The sequence below is a fragment of the Mirounga leonina genome, unplaced genomic scaffold (assembly GCF_011800145.1).
Source record: "Mirounga leonina isolate KUSES-001 unplaced genomic scaffold, KU_Mleo_1.0 Mir_127, whole genome shotgun sequence".
NCBI classification, from domain to species: domain Eukaryota; kingdom Metazoa; phylum Chordata; class Mammalia; order Carnivora; family Phocidae; genus Mirounga; species Mirounga leonina.
The window spans coordinates 35,031,988-35,052,539 of record NW_023270316.1 but is presented as its reverse complement, the minus strand read 5'-3'; the positions used below and the strand labels follow the sequence as shown (position 1 = coordinate 35,052,539).

General features: G+C 34.3%; 1 protein-coding gene across 2 annotated transcripts in view; it reads right to left on the bottom strand.

Moving 5' to 3' along the window:
* The window catches only part of DACH1 (dachshund family transcription factor 1), a 425,922-nt gene that overhangs the window by 46,843 nt on the left and 358,527 nt on the right, over nucleotides 1-20,552 (bottom strand). For both annotated transcript variants that reach the window (XM_035003251.1, XM_035003250.1), the window contains exon 7: nucleotides 4,756-4,907. In XM_035003251.1, the coding sequence (XP_034859142.1) occupies nucleotides 4,756-4,907 (152 nt within the window). The remainder of the gene's footprint in view (nucleotides 1-4,755; nucleotides 4,908-20,552) is intronic.

Here is a 20,552-nt window from a genome sequence, read left to right as displayed (position 1 = left end):
AGGTTTGAATTAATCACCAACTATGCGTGATTTAATCAATCATACCTAAATAATGAAACCTCTATGAAAACTCAAAAGGACAGAGTTCAAAGAGCTTCTGGGTTGGTCAACACGTGGAGGTACTGGGGAGGTAGTGTGCTCAGAGAAGGCACGAGAGCTCTGCACCCCTTCCCACATACCTTGCCCTATACATCTCTGCCATCTTGACTGTTTCTGAGCTATATCCCTTGATAATAAACTTGTAACCTAGTAAGTAAAATGTTTTCCTGAGCTCTGTGAGCTGCTCTAGTAAATTAACTGAACCTGAGGAGGGGGTGATGGGAACCTCTGATCAATAGCCGGTTGGTCGGTAGCCAAGATTACAACCTGGACTTACAACTGGCATCTGACATTTGGGTAGGGGGCAATCTTGTGGGACTGAAACGATGAGATCTGAGGCTATCTCCAGGTAGACAGTGTCAGAACTGAGTTAAATTGTAGAGAGTCCAGCCGGTGTTACAGAATTGCTTGGTGTGGAAATTAACTACCAGACATTTGGTGAGCAGAAGCGTCCAAAGTGAAGTGATGTTGCAGTAAGATATTGAGAGCAGAAGACACACACAGGAGTATTTTTCCTATGTAATGACACATTAAGATTGCTCAATAAATATTAGTTTTTACTATTGTCATTATTATTGTTGTGATATACAATATACATTATGATATACAATATACCTTAAGTATGGTATATAGTTCAGACTTTTAAGAGATTAATGCTATTCTCTTCATCAGAGTAAACTGTGTTTAGAATATTGGATCTATTTCACTGTTTGTTTGTTTTTTTTAATGAACTCTTTTCACAAATTGGTAATGAGAAAAAAAGAATATGTAAGTATGATTAAACATAAAAAGAGATAACACCAATATATCTGATCCTAGTCTACCCATATTTTGAAGCCAATGTCCTATTTTGTTGTTTATCTTTTTGAAAGTTTCCTCCTCTAAGTATTTTGTCTAACTCTGTTATAATTAAAATGATGTATTAAAAATGCAAATACAAAACTATTAGCTTCTTTTAAATGTAAAAAATATAACATCATTGGCCATGACATTGAAATGTAAAGACTGGAAGATGTATAATCAGAGTGTTTTGGTCTTAGTCAGATTCTTCTTCATTTTCTTTTGTCAAACACAGAAATTAGAGAATACTTCCTAAGTACCATAGTTGTATTATGTTTATTTATTAGACCACAGTGATTCAATCTGTGACTTGCCATTTACTGTGGTTTTAACAATCCTTTTAGGTCTTCCTTTGTTTATTTAATTCCTCCAAATAGACAAATCATAATGAACCAAACTCCTATCATATATCCCTCAAGGCATATATCTTCAATGCTAACCTTATCCATAACTAAGTTTTATATTCCCTACCTTATTTTACCTTTCTTTTTTTTATTTACCTATTCTTATTTTAATATTTGTAAGTCATTTTAAATAATTCTTATAAGACAATGTAAATTATTTGTTCCCAATCCTATGTACAAACAGATTGTAGTGATAATTTACAGCATGAAAGCTCAGAATGAGAATAAAGTTCTCCCTTAAGTGTATTTGTTAATTGGGTAGCCAATGTTCGAAGGGGTCACATTCAGTAAATTGACACTAAAATTCTAGTTTCCTCACCTAAAATCTCATAGGGAGTGAGTTTGGACATGTTTGAGTGAGAAAGGCATAATAAAAGATTGCCCACATTGAGAAAAACAAAATTCCACATAAAATAAAATTTTTAAAAATCCCAAAAAGTTGGGGCACCTGGGTGGCTCAGTGGGTTGGGCATCTGCCTTCGGCTAGGGTTATGATCTCAAGGTCCTGGGACTGAGCCCCGCATCAGGCTCCCTGCTCAGCGGGGAGTCTGCTTCTCCCTCCCTCTCACTCTCCCTCTGCACTCTCCCTCTCTCTCAAATAAATAAATAACATCTTAAAAAAAAAAAAATCTCAAAAAGGAAAACCTGGAATAAATCCATATCACTCACTAAAGTGAAATTACTACACTGTAGATATATATATTTAGTATGTATAGTATATATAGTATATTTAAAAACACTAGTATGTAGTATTTTTCTACAGGTCCTCTTTTAAAGCACAAAGAAAAAAAATTTATGAAAATTCAATTCTGATATATCATGGCAAGAACATCTGTACCAACCATTACAAATTTTAAAATTGAAATTTATCAAATTATAGAGTATCATGAAATTAAGTTATTTAATATTAGAACAATAAACACTTAAACACATTTTTTTGAAGGGCTTTCGGTCATTAATTGTAAGAAAAAAGAGACCTCAATACATTAAATTTAAATATGACCCCATGTCTTAGGTTTAATTAAAATAGTAGGTATACATAATAAAGCTTTAATTTCATATATGGCGTTGTATGATTTGAAACATGCAAACATTTTTAACTCAAATGTTTTTCATTGCCATCCTGATAAAATAGCTCCAAAAGAAATATGGAGATTTAAGTTTACCCCACAAAAAGTATGTTACCATTTTGAAATAGAAAGCAGAGAACCCCATTATATATAATTGAAATTGCAGAGGAAATTGAGGTAGGCAGGACGTGATTACCCAAATTAGAATTTGGACAGCAAACACATTTATACTGTATGCCCAGTAAGCCAGGGTCAGGACTACTTAAACATTCTATACCATTCCTAGGATATTACTATAACTCAATAAATGTGGCAATAATAAAAGAACTAGCATTTTTAAAAAATGATGTAAAACCATTACTAAACATAAATCCCGTATATATGTGGGTGTGTATATATGTGTACACGCTTATTAGTATGTATGCATGTACTGTGTATGTGTGTGTGTCTTCCTATGCATGGAACTCAGTAAGATTTTTAATTTTTATTTTACCTTATGTTCACATACATGAATACACTGAAATGGACAAGCATAATTTATTTTTAACAAAGTATTCTTATTGTGGGAGTTTTAACTTTGATGGACCCAGATCCCTATGGTTTGGGACTAGCAATAAATAATTTAGTTTGCTTTGACTACTGTCCCATCATCAACTCTTGCTAAAATATGTCCACAAGGCTGGTTGGAAGGTCAGAAAGGAGAGTATATTAAATCTAGAGATACCATCAATAAAATATTTGTCTAAAATCTGTACATTTTAAAACTGGGGTTTTCTTTTCTTCTTTTTTAAAGAAATAATTGCAGTTTGAGGTGATGCAGATACATTTCTAGTCTGGGTAATACTGGTGGAGGGGGTGGGGGAGGCTGGTGGATAAATACACCCAAACTGACAGTATCTGACTTAGAATGCAAGAATCCATGTGTAAACCCACTTTTCAGATGAGCAAGCTGGTTTATACTGATGAAATCCAGAAATGTTTTCTCCACTGAAATTAAAGTTAAATGACCACTTTCCTCTTTAAAGACGTTTTAGTTAATGAAGATACATACACCTGGATAGAGAATTTTACATAAACCCTTAGCTTTTTCGTTGCTTCATTCGGAGTTGTTAACATAACAAAATTAATTGTTCCCTCCTTTCAGACTGTAAATTCGGAAATGTTGAAGGATATTTTCTGAAATCATTTAATTTCACAAAAGAGAAATTCATTAAAAATTCTACCTCACTAAAAAAACAATAATATGGGTCAAATTTAGAAAAAAAGCCTATGTATATTTTAAAATATAATCAACTATTTGGCCTTAAGTTTAGGCTAGATTTATGATTTATTTGAATTACTGAGATATAAAACCTTAAAGTTGAATACAGTTCTGGAGACTCTAATTACATTAGTATTAAAAATGCCACATTAATAGATGAGAAGATATGTTACATTAAAGGCCTTCTGTTATGTCCTCGGAGAGGTAAATAAAATTAATTACATTTCTACTGGGAGAAAGTTTAATATGGTAGGAAATGTGTACAGAAAAATATCACGAAGAATCAAGTGCTAGAGTAAAAATTAAAAAAAAATAAATAACAGCAGAGTATCTGCAAGCACATTCTTATTATTAGCTACTCCAAATAGGGAGAAGTAGATGGCCAAAATCTCCATCTGGGGTCCACATGATCACTTCATGTGTGGGCAAGAAAATTACTCTTTCTTGTATCCCAAACACTCTTATTACTTTGGCTCCATGTTCTATGTTATTGTTAACTGTAAGTATTTTTGATTCATAATGTACTGTACGTAAAATATACATCCTGAGGACTACATAGGAAATCCGTGGAAAGTTTTGTATAGCTTTTTGAAGTCTATTCTTTGAAGAAACCCTATTAACTGAAACAAACTTATTTACGAAAGAAGGGATTTTTTGGATTCTTTTATATTAGACATATTCTAAGTGACTAAACATATCATTTCCTCACTGGAAGGCCAGCAGTTTAAAAATAACTAAATATTTATTAGAACTGGTGTGCCGTTATTGAGTAAATCAGACAAACTTAAACAGTTAGATTCCTCCCATCAGTTGGCAATAAGGAGAACATTTAGGCAGAATGATTTTTCAAATCCCAGGTCATTTTCATCGAAGCTTTTATTAAGGCTGAATATACATATATCAGTATTTCTAAACCAACTTGATTAGTGTAGCAAGTTTAAAATCTTAAATTGCTGGGAAAAGTCCAATGCCATTGTTCGGTCAATCCCATGAACGGATTAAGTTGGAATAGTATGAATTTGGGAAAAATCTACAGCTGGATCTTCCACGTTCCTACCTTCCAGATTACAAAAAGGCCTACCTGTATGTTAGTCAGAAGGGTCTCTATGGAAGACAGTCCATCAGGAAACAGAAAAGGAGGTGGAAAACCTGGAGGTAGTGGTTGTCCATGCCCAGTTAGAGAAAGTTTGTCAAGGCTGTCTCTTGCGGTTGGTGTGGAAAGCGGGGTCTCATCTGTATGTGATTGAAACAAAAATATAGAACAAGTTACGCTTGTCTGTTTTTATTAGACCTCAGTAATGGCTTCCCTAGTGGTTTCCAGAACATTTATTGCAAATTGGTTCCTGCTATCAGGAGAAAATGCTTTCTGCTGAATTTTCTTTAATGAAAAAGCTGTGGAGATACAACAAGATAACATTAATGAGTAACTTTATAAGCCTTTTAAATGCAGTCTCTAATGAGACTGAGTTTACAGTGCCATAGAATCTTTTTAAAACAAATATTATCTCACATATAGTTGTGATAATATACACAGGCTGACTTTATGGGCACCTTCCCAATTATCTCATTTTAGTTTGTTCTGTTTGGATTGACAATAGAATATTGCTAGAGCTTCATATAAAAGAAATGCTTTGTATATTAGTGTGTTTATTTCTCAATTAACCCTTCCTTTATATCACTGATTTGTTCAAATACATTCTTAAGGAATCTATAAAAGAATGCACAATTGAAATTTGTCATTTTACAAATGACAAGAAACTCTAGAATCAAATATATTCTCCCTAAAATAAAACTGAATTATTCAATATCATTAAAACTAAAGATCTAATTCTTTTGACCCTGAATACCTTTTACTTTCATATTGAAAAACTAGCCCTTTATACATGAGAAAGGAGTCTAAAGAAAGGGTAATAAAATGCAACTTCCATAACAATATTTAGAAAATCAAATATAAAACCCTCTAAGATAAATTAATCTTTACTTTGTTATTGAATATTCGTTAATATTTTAAGCAACCTAGAGTAATGTCCCGATATGGATTCTTTTTACTCTCAGAGTGAAATCTTTTCATTCAGTTCTTTATCATTTAAACATTTTTACAGTTTCATTTAAGATAGTTACACGTTATGGCTTATTTTAGTTTATTATATATCACAGAGAAAAATTTATTCATGGCAGGATTCTCAATTTTATAAATATTTTCATATTTCACCTCAGGAAAATTAATCAGAGCAATGTATTTGCACAGTCCTGATAGTATCTCTCAATTTTGCAAGTGGCTAAAAACTTCAGCACACTTGCCTTTATGCTTATAATTTGATTCTGCTGTTCTCGATCATTCCTTTATTTTTCATTACAACACCTAACCACACAACACGTTTTCCAATTACCTCTCTCTGGGGCAGAAATATTATGGAAGTAGCCACACTTCTCTGTCTCTAACTAATGTCAGAACAAGTTAAATTCATCTCCCTCACCTTTCCACATTTCTAGTTAACAAACCAAAAGGGAAGAAAGGTTGGGGAGGAGAGTTTGGGACACAAGCCATCTATTAGCTGCCTCTCTTCTTACGCTCACACTCTCACTCCTCTGCAGTTTCTCCTTTCCTGTTCACTTACTGACAGGCGATCTGAGGCAGCAGGTACTAGAAGAAGCAACGGAGTGAGTAGCTAAAGGACGACTCACTGTGTCATTATTTTTTTTATCACTCTTGTCACCAGGGTTAAAGAAAGACCGCAGCGCAGGGGTAGGGCTACTGCATGGCTAATGCGATCAAGATGATCTTGGACACCCTTTACCTAGTTGTCATAAATTACTCCTCCAGACCAAGGCTGCTAGTGTTTTCTCATAATAGCTCCAAAAAAGGCGCTTGTTAAACATCTATGTGCATGTGAAATTGTTTAAGAATGGAGAGCAATATTTTTCGATCAGCATCACCTTAGCTGTCACATGCTAAAGAAAATGTGGCTTAATAGATCATGGGGATAATAATTGCTTGTCTCTTGAAGAAAGGCATAGAACCAGATGACCACCTGAGTTTGCTTTCAGCTTTAGAGACTGATTCCACAATTCTTTAAAGAATGTCCAAGAAAAAGAGCCATATGAATGTGTATACACACACGCATATACACGCACACACATTTGATTGTAAGTTCCATCATCCCCATGACTGTTTGATTTAAATTCAACACATTTATGCTTGACTATGTTTGGCTGTTGTGTGAATTAATTCATAAAATCACTCATGATACATACATTTACGTAGCTAATATTTACTTTACATAAACAATATGTTAGGCGCTGAGGATAGAATGCTGAAAAACACAATCTGCAAGCCTCAAGTAGCTTATCTGGACTGGAATGACTGATCCCAGTTGTTAAGTAGCCAATTCCTACAGTTAGTAAAATATTTGTCTTCCATCATTATTCCATTTTTCCCAATATAGGATTAAAATTGTTCTATGTATATGTTAGTGTGTGTGTGTGTGTGTGTGTGATATTTTTTTCTGCAGTTGCTTCAATGGAATGCTCACCTTAGTCCTCATGGTTTCAACTATCATTTGGTATAGACTTAGATGATAGGATTCATTCACTTATCATTTTATTTAGTAGAGATACGACACAAGGCCACTTTAACTCAATATGTAGCTAAGAAACAATCAAATTTAGGGCACAATGATGACTAAAGAAATGAAAAAAGAAGGGTGATTCTTAAGATCAATACACATTTTTGAAAAGAAGACAAACTAATCAAGATCAAACATACAAAACAAAAATATTCCTTTGTGCTTCAAGACCCTACTAAAAAGTTGTCATCTTGTGGCAATTAACATCATAGAAAGTCTCATTTAGTCTTCCTATAAAGTAGTACAATTAAGAATACAGCCCTTCCTTTTGAAATAAAAGTGACCTTTGATATCTTAAATGTTCTACAAAGATTAAAGCAAATGTTTGAGAGGCCAGACAACATGGAAAAGAGTTTGACATTACATAATCTCCACTGACTTCAAACAGTGAATGATGATGAAGCACAAATTCACAAAACACCTTATTCCAATTTGATATATCTGTACATATTTTTTTAAAGTTTTATCTTTAAAAGAAAGCTTGTCAGATGCCATGTTTTCTGGATTATTACAGACTTGACAACGTAATCTGTTTTTTGTTCTTGAGTATTTTGCTTTCAAATAATTTTAAACTTACGGAAAAGTTACAAGAATTGTACAAAGAATTTCTATATACTCATATAATGGGTTGTCTGGTAACCCTCTAAAATACATGTCCATGCCGAATCCCTGGAACCTAGTAATGTTAGCTTGCTTGGAAAGAGGGTTTTTATAGATGTGATGAAATTAAACATCTTGAGATGAGGAGATCACCCTGGTTTAGGATGGTGCTAAATCCAATGACAAGTGTTCTTATAAGAGAAAGGCAGAGGGAGACTTGAGAGAGACAGAAGAGATCCACAGTAAAGAGGAGGAGGCAGAGTGGAGATGGAGACAGAGATCAGGATTTCCCAGCCATAGTCAATGCATGCTGCTGATAGCCACCAAAACTACAAGAGGTAAAGAAATGGATTCTCCTTTATAGCCTCTTGGAGGGAGCTTATCCCTGCTATTACCTTGATTTTAGACCTCTGTCTTCCAAAACTCCAGTAAGAAAGTTAATGTTTGTTATTTTAAGCCATCAAGATCATGGCAATTTGTTAAATCAGCCCTAGAAAACTAATTCAACTCCTTACTCCAATTCACCAATCGTGTGTATTTTGCCATGTTTGCTTTTAAATTATTTCTCTCTCTCCCTCTCTTATTCTGTGTGTGTGTGCATATGTTTGAACCATCTTCCCTTTTAATCCTAAAACTTCACTGCATATTTCATAAGTATAAGAACACACTCTTACATGACCACAGTAAGTATAAAATCAGCAAGAATAACATACACAGAATACTATTATTTAATCCAGAGTTCGTATTCCAATTTATTATGTGAGATATTTTACTGTAAAGAGTTAAATAACTAACACATCTTTTAATTTACTTGACAAGTACTTGGGGAATATTTTCTCTGGGCTTGTGGTAAGCATGTAGTAGCCTCTAAGATGGCCTCTGATGATTCCTCCTTCCTAGTATTCACATCCTATCTAGAACCTGCCTCCTAGTCTGAGTCAGATCTAACAGAGAAAAACAAATGTGATGGGATGTCACTTCCAAGATTCAGTTATGAAAAGTTTATAATTTCCATTTGTCTCTCTCTCTTTTTCCTCTTGCATTTCTTGCCCTGGGGAAAACCAGCTGCCATGTCACGAGACAGCCCTGTGGAGGTGCACATGACAAGGGACTGAGGCCTGCCAAAAACCACATGAGTTGGCTTGAAAGCACATTCCCCCTGCCCAGTTGAACCTTTTGATGAAGCTACAGCCCCAGCTGACAGCAGAACTGAAACCTCATGAGAGACCTTAAACCAGAACCACCCAGCTAAGTTGCACCCAGATCCTGATCCACAGAAACTGATATTTTAAATGTTTGATGGTTTAAACCACTAATTATTGGTATAAATTGTTACACGGCTATAGAGGATGAAAACAGGGCATAACACTGTATACTTTGGGATATATAAAGAAAATGACTTAGTGTCCAGTGAGTATCACCTATTTTGGACACATAACAACTTCTTCAGGCTTCAGTTTCCTCAAATTAAAAAAAATAAATAAATAACAGTTTGAATGGGACAAACTCTAGCGTCATGTAAATCTTAAATTTCGCATTCTCTATTATTTCCTAAAAAAATGTTAAAAATTAGTTGAGTGGATATTTCACCTATACTAACTGGAGATTTTGCCTATATTGATTGAAAAAGAATTGAGTCACATAAAACACAAAATTTCAGAGCAAGCTCTTGATTATTTAGGTTTACAAACTCCATTTTACAAGGATTCTTAAGTTTTCTTGCTTCATTTTATCAAATTAGAAAATGTTCAACCATTTATAAGGCAGGTACTCCCCACACCCAGGATGGCAAATTAGATGCAGGGAAGGGTTAGTCCTCCTAAAAATAAAGGAAGCACTTTTGAAAGCTGCATTAACTAGGGTACGATTTTTTTTTAAGTACTCCATATCCATAGGGGACTAGTAGTTATGCCAGTTCTCAAAGGAGTTCTTGTTATTTTTAAATTCCTAAGAAAGAGTGGTTTTTAACTTTCTTGAATTTTAATTCAGGTACAGGGAAACACGGTGGCTTTCTAAAAGAAAATAGAAGCACACACATCACCATCTCACACATGATTTCATCTGTTGACCAGAAAAAATACCAATGACCATTTTTATAATTATATAAGAAATATAATGACAGATATAACACCATACAATCAATTAACATCAATTAGAATATGATGGGCAAGATAAAAATGGATGACAAGAAAATGTGCTTAAAATTCCAAAATCAATAAAGTATGAAAAATGATATTTCTTTCTTCTCATCATTCCATCTCATGATTCTCCTCATAGTTTAAGTCATGTATCAATAAATGACTATCAGTAAGATTGATGCCTCTGTAGGACAGCTTTTTTTTCCATCCAATCTTATCACGCATAACAATTTAGCAGGATATCCTAAGGAACAATGTTGTTTAAAAAAATAATGGGCCTCTACTTTTAAAATGTTTTCTTTCCTGTTAATAAAATCTAACTCAGTTGTTATTTTCATAACTAATCCCTTTGGGTTTGAATTATATATTCTCTTTCAAGTTCTTGTGTGTGTGTGTGTGTTTGTGTCTGATGTCTTTTATTACATCATAAATTCCAAGTAGAAAAATGTTCACTTTTAGAAAACCATACGTTCCAAGGGAATTCACATTTATTCATTTTGTTGTAAAGTAGATAGCAACATTATTAAAATAAAAAAAGTCTCCATATTTAACGTTTACAAGTGATCTGGGATTTTACATTGCAAATATTATATTTTTTGTACTGGAAAAGTGAAAAAAATGTTGACAAAGATTCTAGAGAATATGGTAATCTCTATGAATAGTTATTTATAAAAATATGAATTCTTTGCCATTTTGATAGATTTCCATCACAATTATATAGAAAGTTAAATTTATTGGTGTTTTTGTAAACTCATCAGCCACATTATTCAACTGGAGTACAGGCATGGATAATCTAAAATATTAGGGATTGGTGTTTAAAAAAATTGTTGAAACTTATATCCAGACATAAAACACAGTCATTTAAATTGAGTTCAACCATATCCTCAATCCTAGTTCATTCCTACTGTAGGACTCTGGGTTTAATTTGGCAATGGAAACTAATAATAAAGTTGAATAATGTGATCCAGAATGTAATCTTAAATTAGAAATGGTCATGTAAATCTTTTCCTTTCTATTTTCATCTCCTCATGAAATAAGGAATTTCAAAATATCACATTAAAATTTATTTGCATGACTTTCATGTATCTATTTCAATTCTTATAAAATATCCAGGGGTATGATAGAATGAGGCTAATTTCCTGTATTTAATTTTAAGTCCACTTTTCAAATTCTGGATATAGCTATGGTAAAGTGAAAAGCAAGCCAGACTAGATTCAGAAAGCGTGAGTTCAAGTCCTGGCTCTAGCAACTATTAGCAAATAGTAGAGCAAAAAATTCATCTCTTATAGTCCATGAGTCTCATTTGATTTATTTACTAAAAAGAGGATTACAGACTCAAAGGATTATACCTTAAATCTAATTAGATTATGTATATGAAAGTGCTTTGTAAAATATAAAATACTAATAGACTATCAGTAAGCAACAAATAACTAAATGTATTACACATCTCCTTTTGTAAACCTGGCTTCAATGTGCCATGGAGGGAATCCTGGTTGTACCATAAGCTTGAGACTTCTATACTCTTTCTCTCTAATGAGGCTTGTGATGATGAAGTATCATGCTGATAATAAAATTATTACTATACATTATTATAGTTGCCTTATACAAACTAACCCTGAATTAGTTCAGCAAACAGTTAAAATTAACTAGGATAGGAATAACTGGAGAAAGGGCAAAAGGATATGAACTAGTTTATCAACTTCTCTTCAGGCAACAGGACCTAGAGGAAATGGATAAGGTGACTTACCCAGAAAGAAAACAGTACAGATTTTAGAGAAATAGACTGTCAAAAGCATAAAAACACTTAAGAGTTTCCTTGGATATACTTGAAGCAGTATCTGGATTTTGAGTTTGGGTGAATGAAGGGAAGGATTTAATATGGAAGGGAGATCATTGTAAGTGCATGTCTGGCAGGATGCTGCAGGTATGCTAAAATATACACCAAACCCACAGTTCTGCCTAATTTAATGCATTTTAAAGTATGTATTGCACATATATGCAATTATCTTTATCAGTGGATTACCTTTTGGGCAGTTTACCTTTGGGATGCTGATGGAAGTTAGGGACCACTCCTTACAGGAAGAAATAGAACATAGAATCTCAGCTCCCTATCCAGAGTAAGCACTTATTAATGTCTGTTGAAGGAATATGTGAATGAGATGAGTTGAGACAAAAGCTGGAACAGTACAAAATGCAGAAATGAGAAGGATGTAGTCTCTTGCTCACCCTGAGGTTACACCACATCCATGGCAGCAAAACTAAAAATACCTTCTATTGGAAAACCACTCAATTGATTACAAGACAATTTCACAGGCATTATGTTGAGTTAGGAGGAAGCTCTAGGAAGAAGATAAAGAAAAAATGCATGCAATTATAATCTCAATAAGGTCATGTGCCAAAAGATTGATTCCAATAGCACCCAGTGGTTATTTAGAAAAAGAAGAGATTATATTTAGATGATACAAGTTGAAATCAGAGTGGAGAAAAATAACATTTCATGGCATGGTGCATTAGAAAAGGGGATGGAATATTGGGAAAGATTTAAACAGGAGGAGGTTAAGCAGTTGTATAAGGAAAGTATGCAGGGACGACCTTCCAAGGAAAGCAGGGATCCTAAGTCCTCTGAAGAAACTTTGTAGTTTTAAAGGGAAAGCCTATTTGCGACCATTATTCTCAAGAGAGTCTTTAATTTCTGGCTATTCTACATTTGTATTTCAAAAATCTGTGTATGAAGGAAACTATCAAGCTATACCTTAATATTTCCAAACATGGCCTTCACAGCAAACTCCTCACTATCTCTGGCACCTGAGAAGAATGAAATGCAGGACTCTGATAGCTATGTGTACATTTTTTTTTTCTTCCCACAGCTTGGGAACAAAATGGAACAGTACCAAACATTAAGCACACGCACACGCACACACACACACACACACACATTTACCTTTGAAACATTTTCAGTGGCTTCTACCCCTGCTTGTTTGTTAAAGTCATAAGTCATAGTGTTTATGAAAGAGGTGGCCATGGCTATGCTGAAAAGATCCACTTAATTGACCTTTCTGTCTTTTCCGTGACCCTGTAGGTTTAACCTCACTGCTGATATTGCAAGTGAATATGGGAAAACATTTATTGAAAGCTGCATAACGACCTGGTTATATTTCCTCGGTTGATGTTTTGCATATCAGCACAGTAGGGCCATTAAGTGTTCTAAGAGCACAACGGAAATAATCATAACATTTGTTTTTAGATGACTGACTCAGGACATGTACACCAGGCTTTATATAGAAACTGTTTTTGTTTTATTAAGGGACTGTTTGCCTGTTAGTGATAACATCATTAAAAATAAATGAAAGGGGGCTGGTAAAATGCTTCCCAAAAGCAGAAACCTAATTAAAGGTGATATGCCTGCTATGAGGTTTTTTTTCAGGACTCAGAAATAGAACAAGGTTAGTTCTTTCTCATTTTATAAGGCCCAAAGAAGACCTCACAGTAAAACATCACTTCTGATCTAATTTTCTATTTCTGTGTACTTTAATAATCTACTTTACAGTCTGTGCTTGCCCATAGAAAGTGAACTAGTTTTGTTCCTACAGATAGCTGCTTCATCATGTCACACTGCATGAAAAGAAAATCTGATGGTTCAGGTCAAACAAAAAAATGCACTCTCCTTTTGCAGCAAATTGTCTTGGTTGCGATATATACAGTAAGAGCAGTCGAAATAGTGCACAAACATTTCATAATCCTAAAAGACCACTTTTGAGAGCCTGAGTTAATGGTAAAAAACATTTCCAAATCATGGTTTATAATTTCCAAAAGAAAAAAAAAAAGTAGACCCTTTCATTTTAAGGGGTGGAGTTACTCTAATTTCATGGATGGTGGAAAAAGCAGGAAACTGCATTCCCTTGATAACTCTGCCCTTATTGTGCTGTGACCTTGGCCAATTTACTTAAATTTACATCTGCCAAAAATGAGTTTCTGAAATGTGCTTTGAGAATTTTCAGGGGGTGGGGGGGAGGAGTTGTCACATCAATTCAAGGCCTTTTCAAAATTAATATGACTTCAGAAGAGAAGTAAAGAGAAAAAGAAGAGAGCGCTGGGCAGCCTCACACAGTGCCGTACTTTGAGATCCTGGTTTCTTCTTGTCATCCCTGCCCTGCTCTGTTTCATTTATGAGTTTCCACGCTGAAAATGAATCTTCTGCTAAGTAAATAGAACAATTCCCAAATTATTCTCCCGAAATATGAGGAGCTCTGGTATCATGGATTACTTACTTACTCGGATTTGCACGTAGCTTTTAGACTAAAATGAGCATGGAATGGTAAAAAGTGTGAGATATCTTTGGAAATCATTTGGTGTAAGTTTTCATTTTTCAGACAAAATAAGTCCGATAAGCGATTGACCCAAAGTTCTTCAAACCCAAGTTTGCAAATTCTCATTTCTTTCTTCATTGAAAGTTATAGTGTCAATTTAAAGGAAATACAGGGAAAGAATATTTTGAATGCTTGCAAGGATATGCATACCCACAAACATACATACATTTAAGACAACTGGTGAAATGTGAAACATGGCAGGATATTTAATAAATATTAAGGAATTTTAGGAGTGGTAATGATAACGTGATTGTGATTTAAAGACAAGAGCCCTGATCTTTAAGAGATACACACTGAAAATAAAGAAAAAAATATTTACAGATTATGTAAAATATGTTTGGGATTGACTTCAGAATTCTCTGGGGAAGAGGAGGAATCGGGTGGGGGAACTTAGAACATAAGTTATTATTAAAGCCATATGATGGGTAGGTATATGGGTGGTTCATTATACTAATTTTATGCTTGTTTGAAATTTTCTATAACAAAAAAGTTTTAACATAAAACCAATGCTATGCAGTAAAAATTCTATTAACTCATTTTTCTTTCAAAAGTCAGAGGCAGGGGCACCTGGGTGGCTCAGTCGTTAAGCGTCTGCCTTCGGCTCAGGTCATGATCCCAGGGTCCTGGGATGGAGCCCCGCATCGGGCTCCCTGCTCCGCAGGAGGCCTGCTTCTCCCTCTCCCACTCCCCCTGCTTGTGTTCCCTCTCTCGCTGTGTCTCTCTCTGTCAAATAAATAAATAAAATCTTAAAAAAAAAAAAAGAGGCATTGGTATGATGATGATCATCAGCATTATCATTAAAATAGCTAGCATATATTGAGCGCTTTCTATGTGTGCAAAGCAACGTTCTAAGCATTTTGCATGCATTAACTAATTTAATCCTCTCAATAATTCTGTTAGATTGTTACTAGTGTTATACTTATTTTACACATGAGTAGAAAGAGGTAAAAATAAGTTAATTAATTTGCCAAGATAACTCGGCTAGTAAGGAGAGGAGCCTAATTCAAACCCAAGTAGCCTTGTTCCAGAGCCTTTAAACATACAAAGAATAAAATATCAATTATCTGTAAGAATAATTTGTTCGAGTATAAGAGACATACATTCCAAAAAAGGCAATTTTATAATTATTTTATCTCAGACTAGAAAGGAAACTTAGATGTTTCTATCCCTTTCCTTCTTAATTAAGACTTTACTTATTCCTTAAAACCCAGCCAGTGGTCATCCAAGGCATCCAAGATTCATCTAAATTGGCAATTTGCACTGTCACACTGGTGATCGTTCATTTTTTAATCAAATTTTAATCAAATTTTAGAAGTAAAATTCCAGATTCTCACCACATGGGACTAGAATACTCCAGCCTTGAATTTAATAGACACTAATATCATCCCTAATTTAGGTGGCCCATAGAGGTATCTCCTACAAATTTCCTCACTATACACCTTCACTAAGTGTCAGCCATACTGACAAAGTCTATACTTCGTGAGAAATATTTGACCATGGAAGTATCACTTTTAAAGTGATAGGCACATTCATTCCATGAGGTAAAAGAGCAAGGCCTACTTAAAGACTCTTGAAACCAAAAATTACTGTCCAAGGGCTTCACTTCAGAAAGAGCCGGCCGGTCCCATGCCTTACTCATCCATCAGCTATGATTCAACTTTGGATATTGCCACAAATTGTCTTCTGCACTTGTTCCAATTAAGCGTCTCCTGAATTTCCTCATCAACCCTAGCCAGGAACATGCCTCACTTTCCATCATAAGAACTTTGTTTAGGTTTCCAGTACTAGCCCCACCCACCCCGTGACTCCATCAGCGTGCTCCATGCTCACACCGGAAGCTCCTGGAGTTCTTGGCTACTACCCTGCTCTGGTAAGGTATCGTGTACCAGGCTGCTGAGATGCCGCCCTAGACATCAGCTTGCCGATCTAGAGAAATTAACTTACCCAAGTCTACTAATTTATGACAAATAATGACTCTTTCCAAGCCACAGGTGTGTTTTAGTACATCACTTTCTTCCTACCTCCCTTACCATAATCTCTTGAGATGGAAAGCATGGCATGTGGATGTGAAAAATCTCCTGAGGAGATAACCTAATAGCTCAATACCTTCAGCTTCACTGGTTTGAACCAATTCATGTTCTCCCTCCCATTCGTAACAACAAACAACTACTACATTTCACCGGGACTCTTTCAAATGATCAAATTCAATGAAAATTCTAACTAAAAAAAATTTTTTTTGCAGTTTTGTTTCCTTAAGTGTCTGTAATATGAAAAACTGTGAGGGAAGTACTCTGTCCATCTTGTTCACCTGTGTAACCTCCCTGCCTGGCATATGACACAATTTTATCATCAGTTGGTTCAATATCTGATAAAATTTACCTTCAAAACTAGTTAATTTGTTAAGCCCTTTGTTCTTATATTCATAAAGATAAATTTTAGCTGAGGTTAGTCTACATTTTAAATTAGCGGAATCTGAATGAATGAAAAAATATGTAATATAAAATGCTTTTAGTTTGGGTTGCCTTTTTAGAAATGTGAAGCCAGCATAAAAAAGTAGTTACGCTATTTTATTTATGATATTTTAATCTAAATTTTAAAACCCCAATTTTTAAAAATTGAGTGAATATATTCATGGCTATCAGTACAGAAAAGGGAGTAGTGACCATGTGTAAAAAACATTAAGATTTGATTCATCTGCATAAAAGTGATGTTGGCTGCTTTGGACAATAGTGGGTATACCATGACAGAGGGTCTAGGCAAAGGTTGATAAGCATCCTGTCAGGAATATTATAGAAACTCTTCCCTAGAAATTGATAAGAGGTTAAACTAAATGACCTTTATATCCCTTTTACCTATTGAGATTTTACGACTTCTTCCTTTAAAACTAACTGCTTTCTAACATAGTCATATAAAAATGCAAAGGAGAGCACTAATTTTTAGGATTTAGGGAAATATAAAAAGTTAAGAGTGTATGTTTATGTCAAAGTCAGCATTCTTCCCTTGGTGAGAAGGGGATTCTTGAACAGCACAGCTGCTATTTTGCAACTCTCAGAGCATAAAAACATAATGCAAATTCCCGGACTTTTACTACATGTAAGTTTTAAAACATTGATTTCCAATTTATAACCACTTGTTCTATGTAGCAAAGAAGAAAGATGACATTGTCAGATTTATAAAATTGTTGTTACTAGCTTTTTAATGTGTTATATTTAAGAAAATCTGTTGGCACAAAAAGAGTAAAAAAAATGAATACAGAAATGAGACGTCTTGCCTAAGTTTTCCTTTATCGCACCTATTTTTAAATTTAATTTGAAAAACTGTTTGAAATGTTAAAATTGCTTTAAATTCCAAATTAAAAAACACCAATCTTTTTTTTTTTTTCCCATTAAAGTATTTTCTGTTATCTTCTACTTTATTTTTTCTATGTCTAAGAGCATGGATGCCTCAGATTCATTTTGAGGAATTTTTTTTTTAATATCATAAAGAATTTATGCATTCAAGGTGGAAGACATAGCACAGATCAAGAATCTTAGCTGTGGGTCGCCTGGGTGGCTCAGCTGGTTAAGCATCTGCCTTTGGCTCAGGTCATGATCCCAGAGTCCCGGAATCAAGCTCTGCTTCGGGCTCCCCACTCAGGGGGAATCTGCTTCTCCCTCTGCCCCTCCTCCTGCTGTGCGCTCTCTCTCAAATAAATAAATGAAATCTTAAAAAAAAAAAAAAAGCATCCGACTCTTGATTTCAGCTCAGGTCTTGTTCTCAGGGTTGTGAGTTCAACACCATGATTGGACACTACAACACTGGGAGTGGAGCCTACTAAAAAAACAATAAAACTGAAAAAAAATTGGACTTAAAAAAAAAATCTTACTGGAAAGGAAACATGTGTTAAAGCACATGAGGAAGGGCAGTGTGGATGAGACCCAGTGAATGTGAGAAGAGGGGACTGGTGCAGGTGTCAGAGAAGTTAAGGGGGCCAGAATTGCAGGAGCTCCTGTAGGCCAGACATGAGGTTGTGGCCCACCAGGGTCAGAAATCGTTTGGGTATGGCTGATCATCTTGCAGAAATGGCACTTCTCTATAACTGTGTATGTCTCATGAGAATGTAGAACTATTTTAGCCTTATATGCCCACGTGACCATTCATTCTCCTGACATGTTCAATTCAAATCACACTAGCATTATAGCTACTTAATATGTTCGTGTATATTTCTTTCTTGTTAATCTTTCCTAAATACATGCAAGCTCCTTAAGAATAAAATTCCTCTCTATATTGTTGGTATTGTGTTCCCTCTACCTCAAATGGTGCTTTGCCTTTACTAGGCTCTCAAGCAATATGTGTAGAGTGAATAAATGTTTAAGAGGTGTTTCCAAATGAAATAAGTTAATCTCTCAGGCTATTTCTGTGTATTTAGTTTTACTCAGAATTCTCAAGTTTATAAGCATATATATTAAAGATTCTTCTTAATAACATATGAAGAGGGATTGAGATAAATTACATTATTATAGATAAAATAACCCTATAGAATCCAATGTATCTGAAGGAAACTCAAAGAAAAGTATATTTTATATATATGCATGTGTATACCCATGACTGTATACACATGCACATAGTTATGTAAATTCTAGGAACATATGGGCATATAGGTAAGTAGAACTCTTCCATATTTAGTCAGTCAGTAACTATTCTATATTTAGATAATTAATTTACTTTAAAGACGATCACCAGAAGCTTTAGGCAAATATAAATAGGTTTATTTTTTGTCATAATAAATTATCTTTCATCACTCCTTGTCCCCATATAATAAGATTTCAAAAGAATGAAAAATCCAGAGAGAACCTGAAAGTTTTACTACTTCTATTTTGTCTCGTATACTTTAAGATGAACAAATTATAAATAGCATATGTACTGAAACATGATTTCATAAATGACTTAATACTAATGGAAAATTTGAAAACAATTAAAATATTCAACTTTATTAGGAAGTGCTTCCTATTTGAACAACCAAACCAAACATTCAAGTTTCACTCCTGCTCTCTTGATATATGTGAAAAACTCCCATTGCCCTTTAATAACATTTTACATTAGAAAATTTAAAGAAAATTTAAAGAAATACCATAATAAGAAACAAGTAAAAAATGGTATATTTATATTCACTTTCAAAACTCACACATAACTCAAGATTCTGACATGTTCCCACCTAGGATGGCTCAGGACAGTAGTTATGGAGGACAATGTATACTGGCGTCACTTCCTTTTAGTTGGGAATCATCACAAATATAGTATCCTCATTGTTTCTCTTATAATGTTTTCTAAAATCTATTTGCTAAATTTCATTTGACAGGATACAGATTCTCCACAGAAATTTGAATACAGTGCCTAGCATAACAATAGATTCAAAAATATCATGATACTCTAGAGAAAATTATTGCCTTCATTACCAGAATTATTTTCAGAACTGTTATGTTTAATCATAAATTTCACTGAGACTTTTTAGGAAACCAGGTTAACCCTGAAATATGAATATATCTTGCCAATTGGTTCAGTTGGTAAATCAGCCAAATTAGAAGTTAGTCTTTCTGGAAATATTTATAGATGAATAGCAAATTCCATACAGAGAGGAATATTGGAGCAAGTAAGGACATTTAGTTCATCTTTGACTTCCTGGAGGAAGAGCAATCCAAGTTCAGAATGAAGGATAATCAGGATATAAAATCTTAAGGCATGGCTAAAACCTAAATTTTGGAAAAAAAGATTATCTTATGTCTCAAACCTTATATCAGGGGTCTAAACTTACCCTCCACTTTAGATTAACTTCTCCAAATGTTAATATATTTTTCTCTATCATCTATTTATTAACAATTAAATATTTTAAAAAACCCACAAAACAACTCTTGTCTATCAATGTTTACTGAAACTCTTCTTCCCATTATTTCCACATTGCCCTGGTAGGCACAGAAGTCAGGCTAGGGTGAAAGTTATCCTGGTGAGCTCATGCCAATCCTAGGGATTACCATCTTGTTTTCTTAGAAATTCTTTTACGAAATGATTTTAGAATCTTCCTTAGGGTCACATTCAAGGGGATTCTTTCACTGTATGTGTATACTCTTTCTTTCTTTCTTTCTTTCTTTCTTTCTTTCTTTCTTTCTTTCT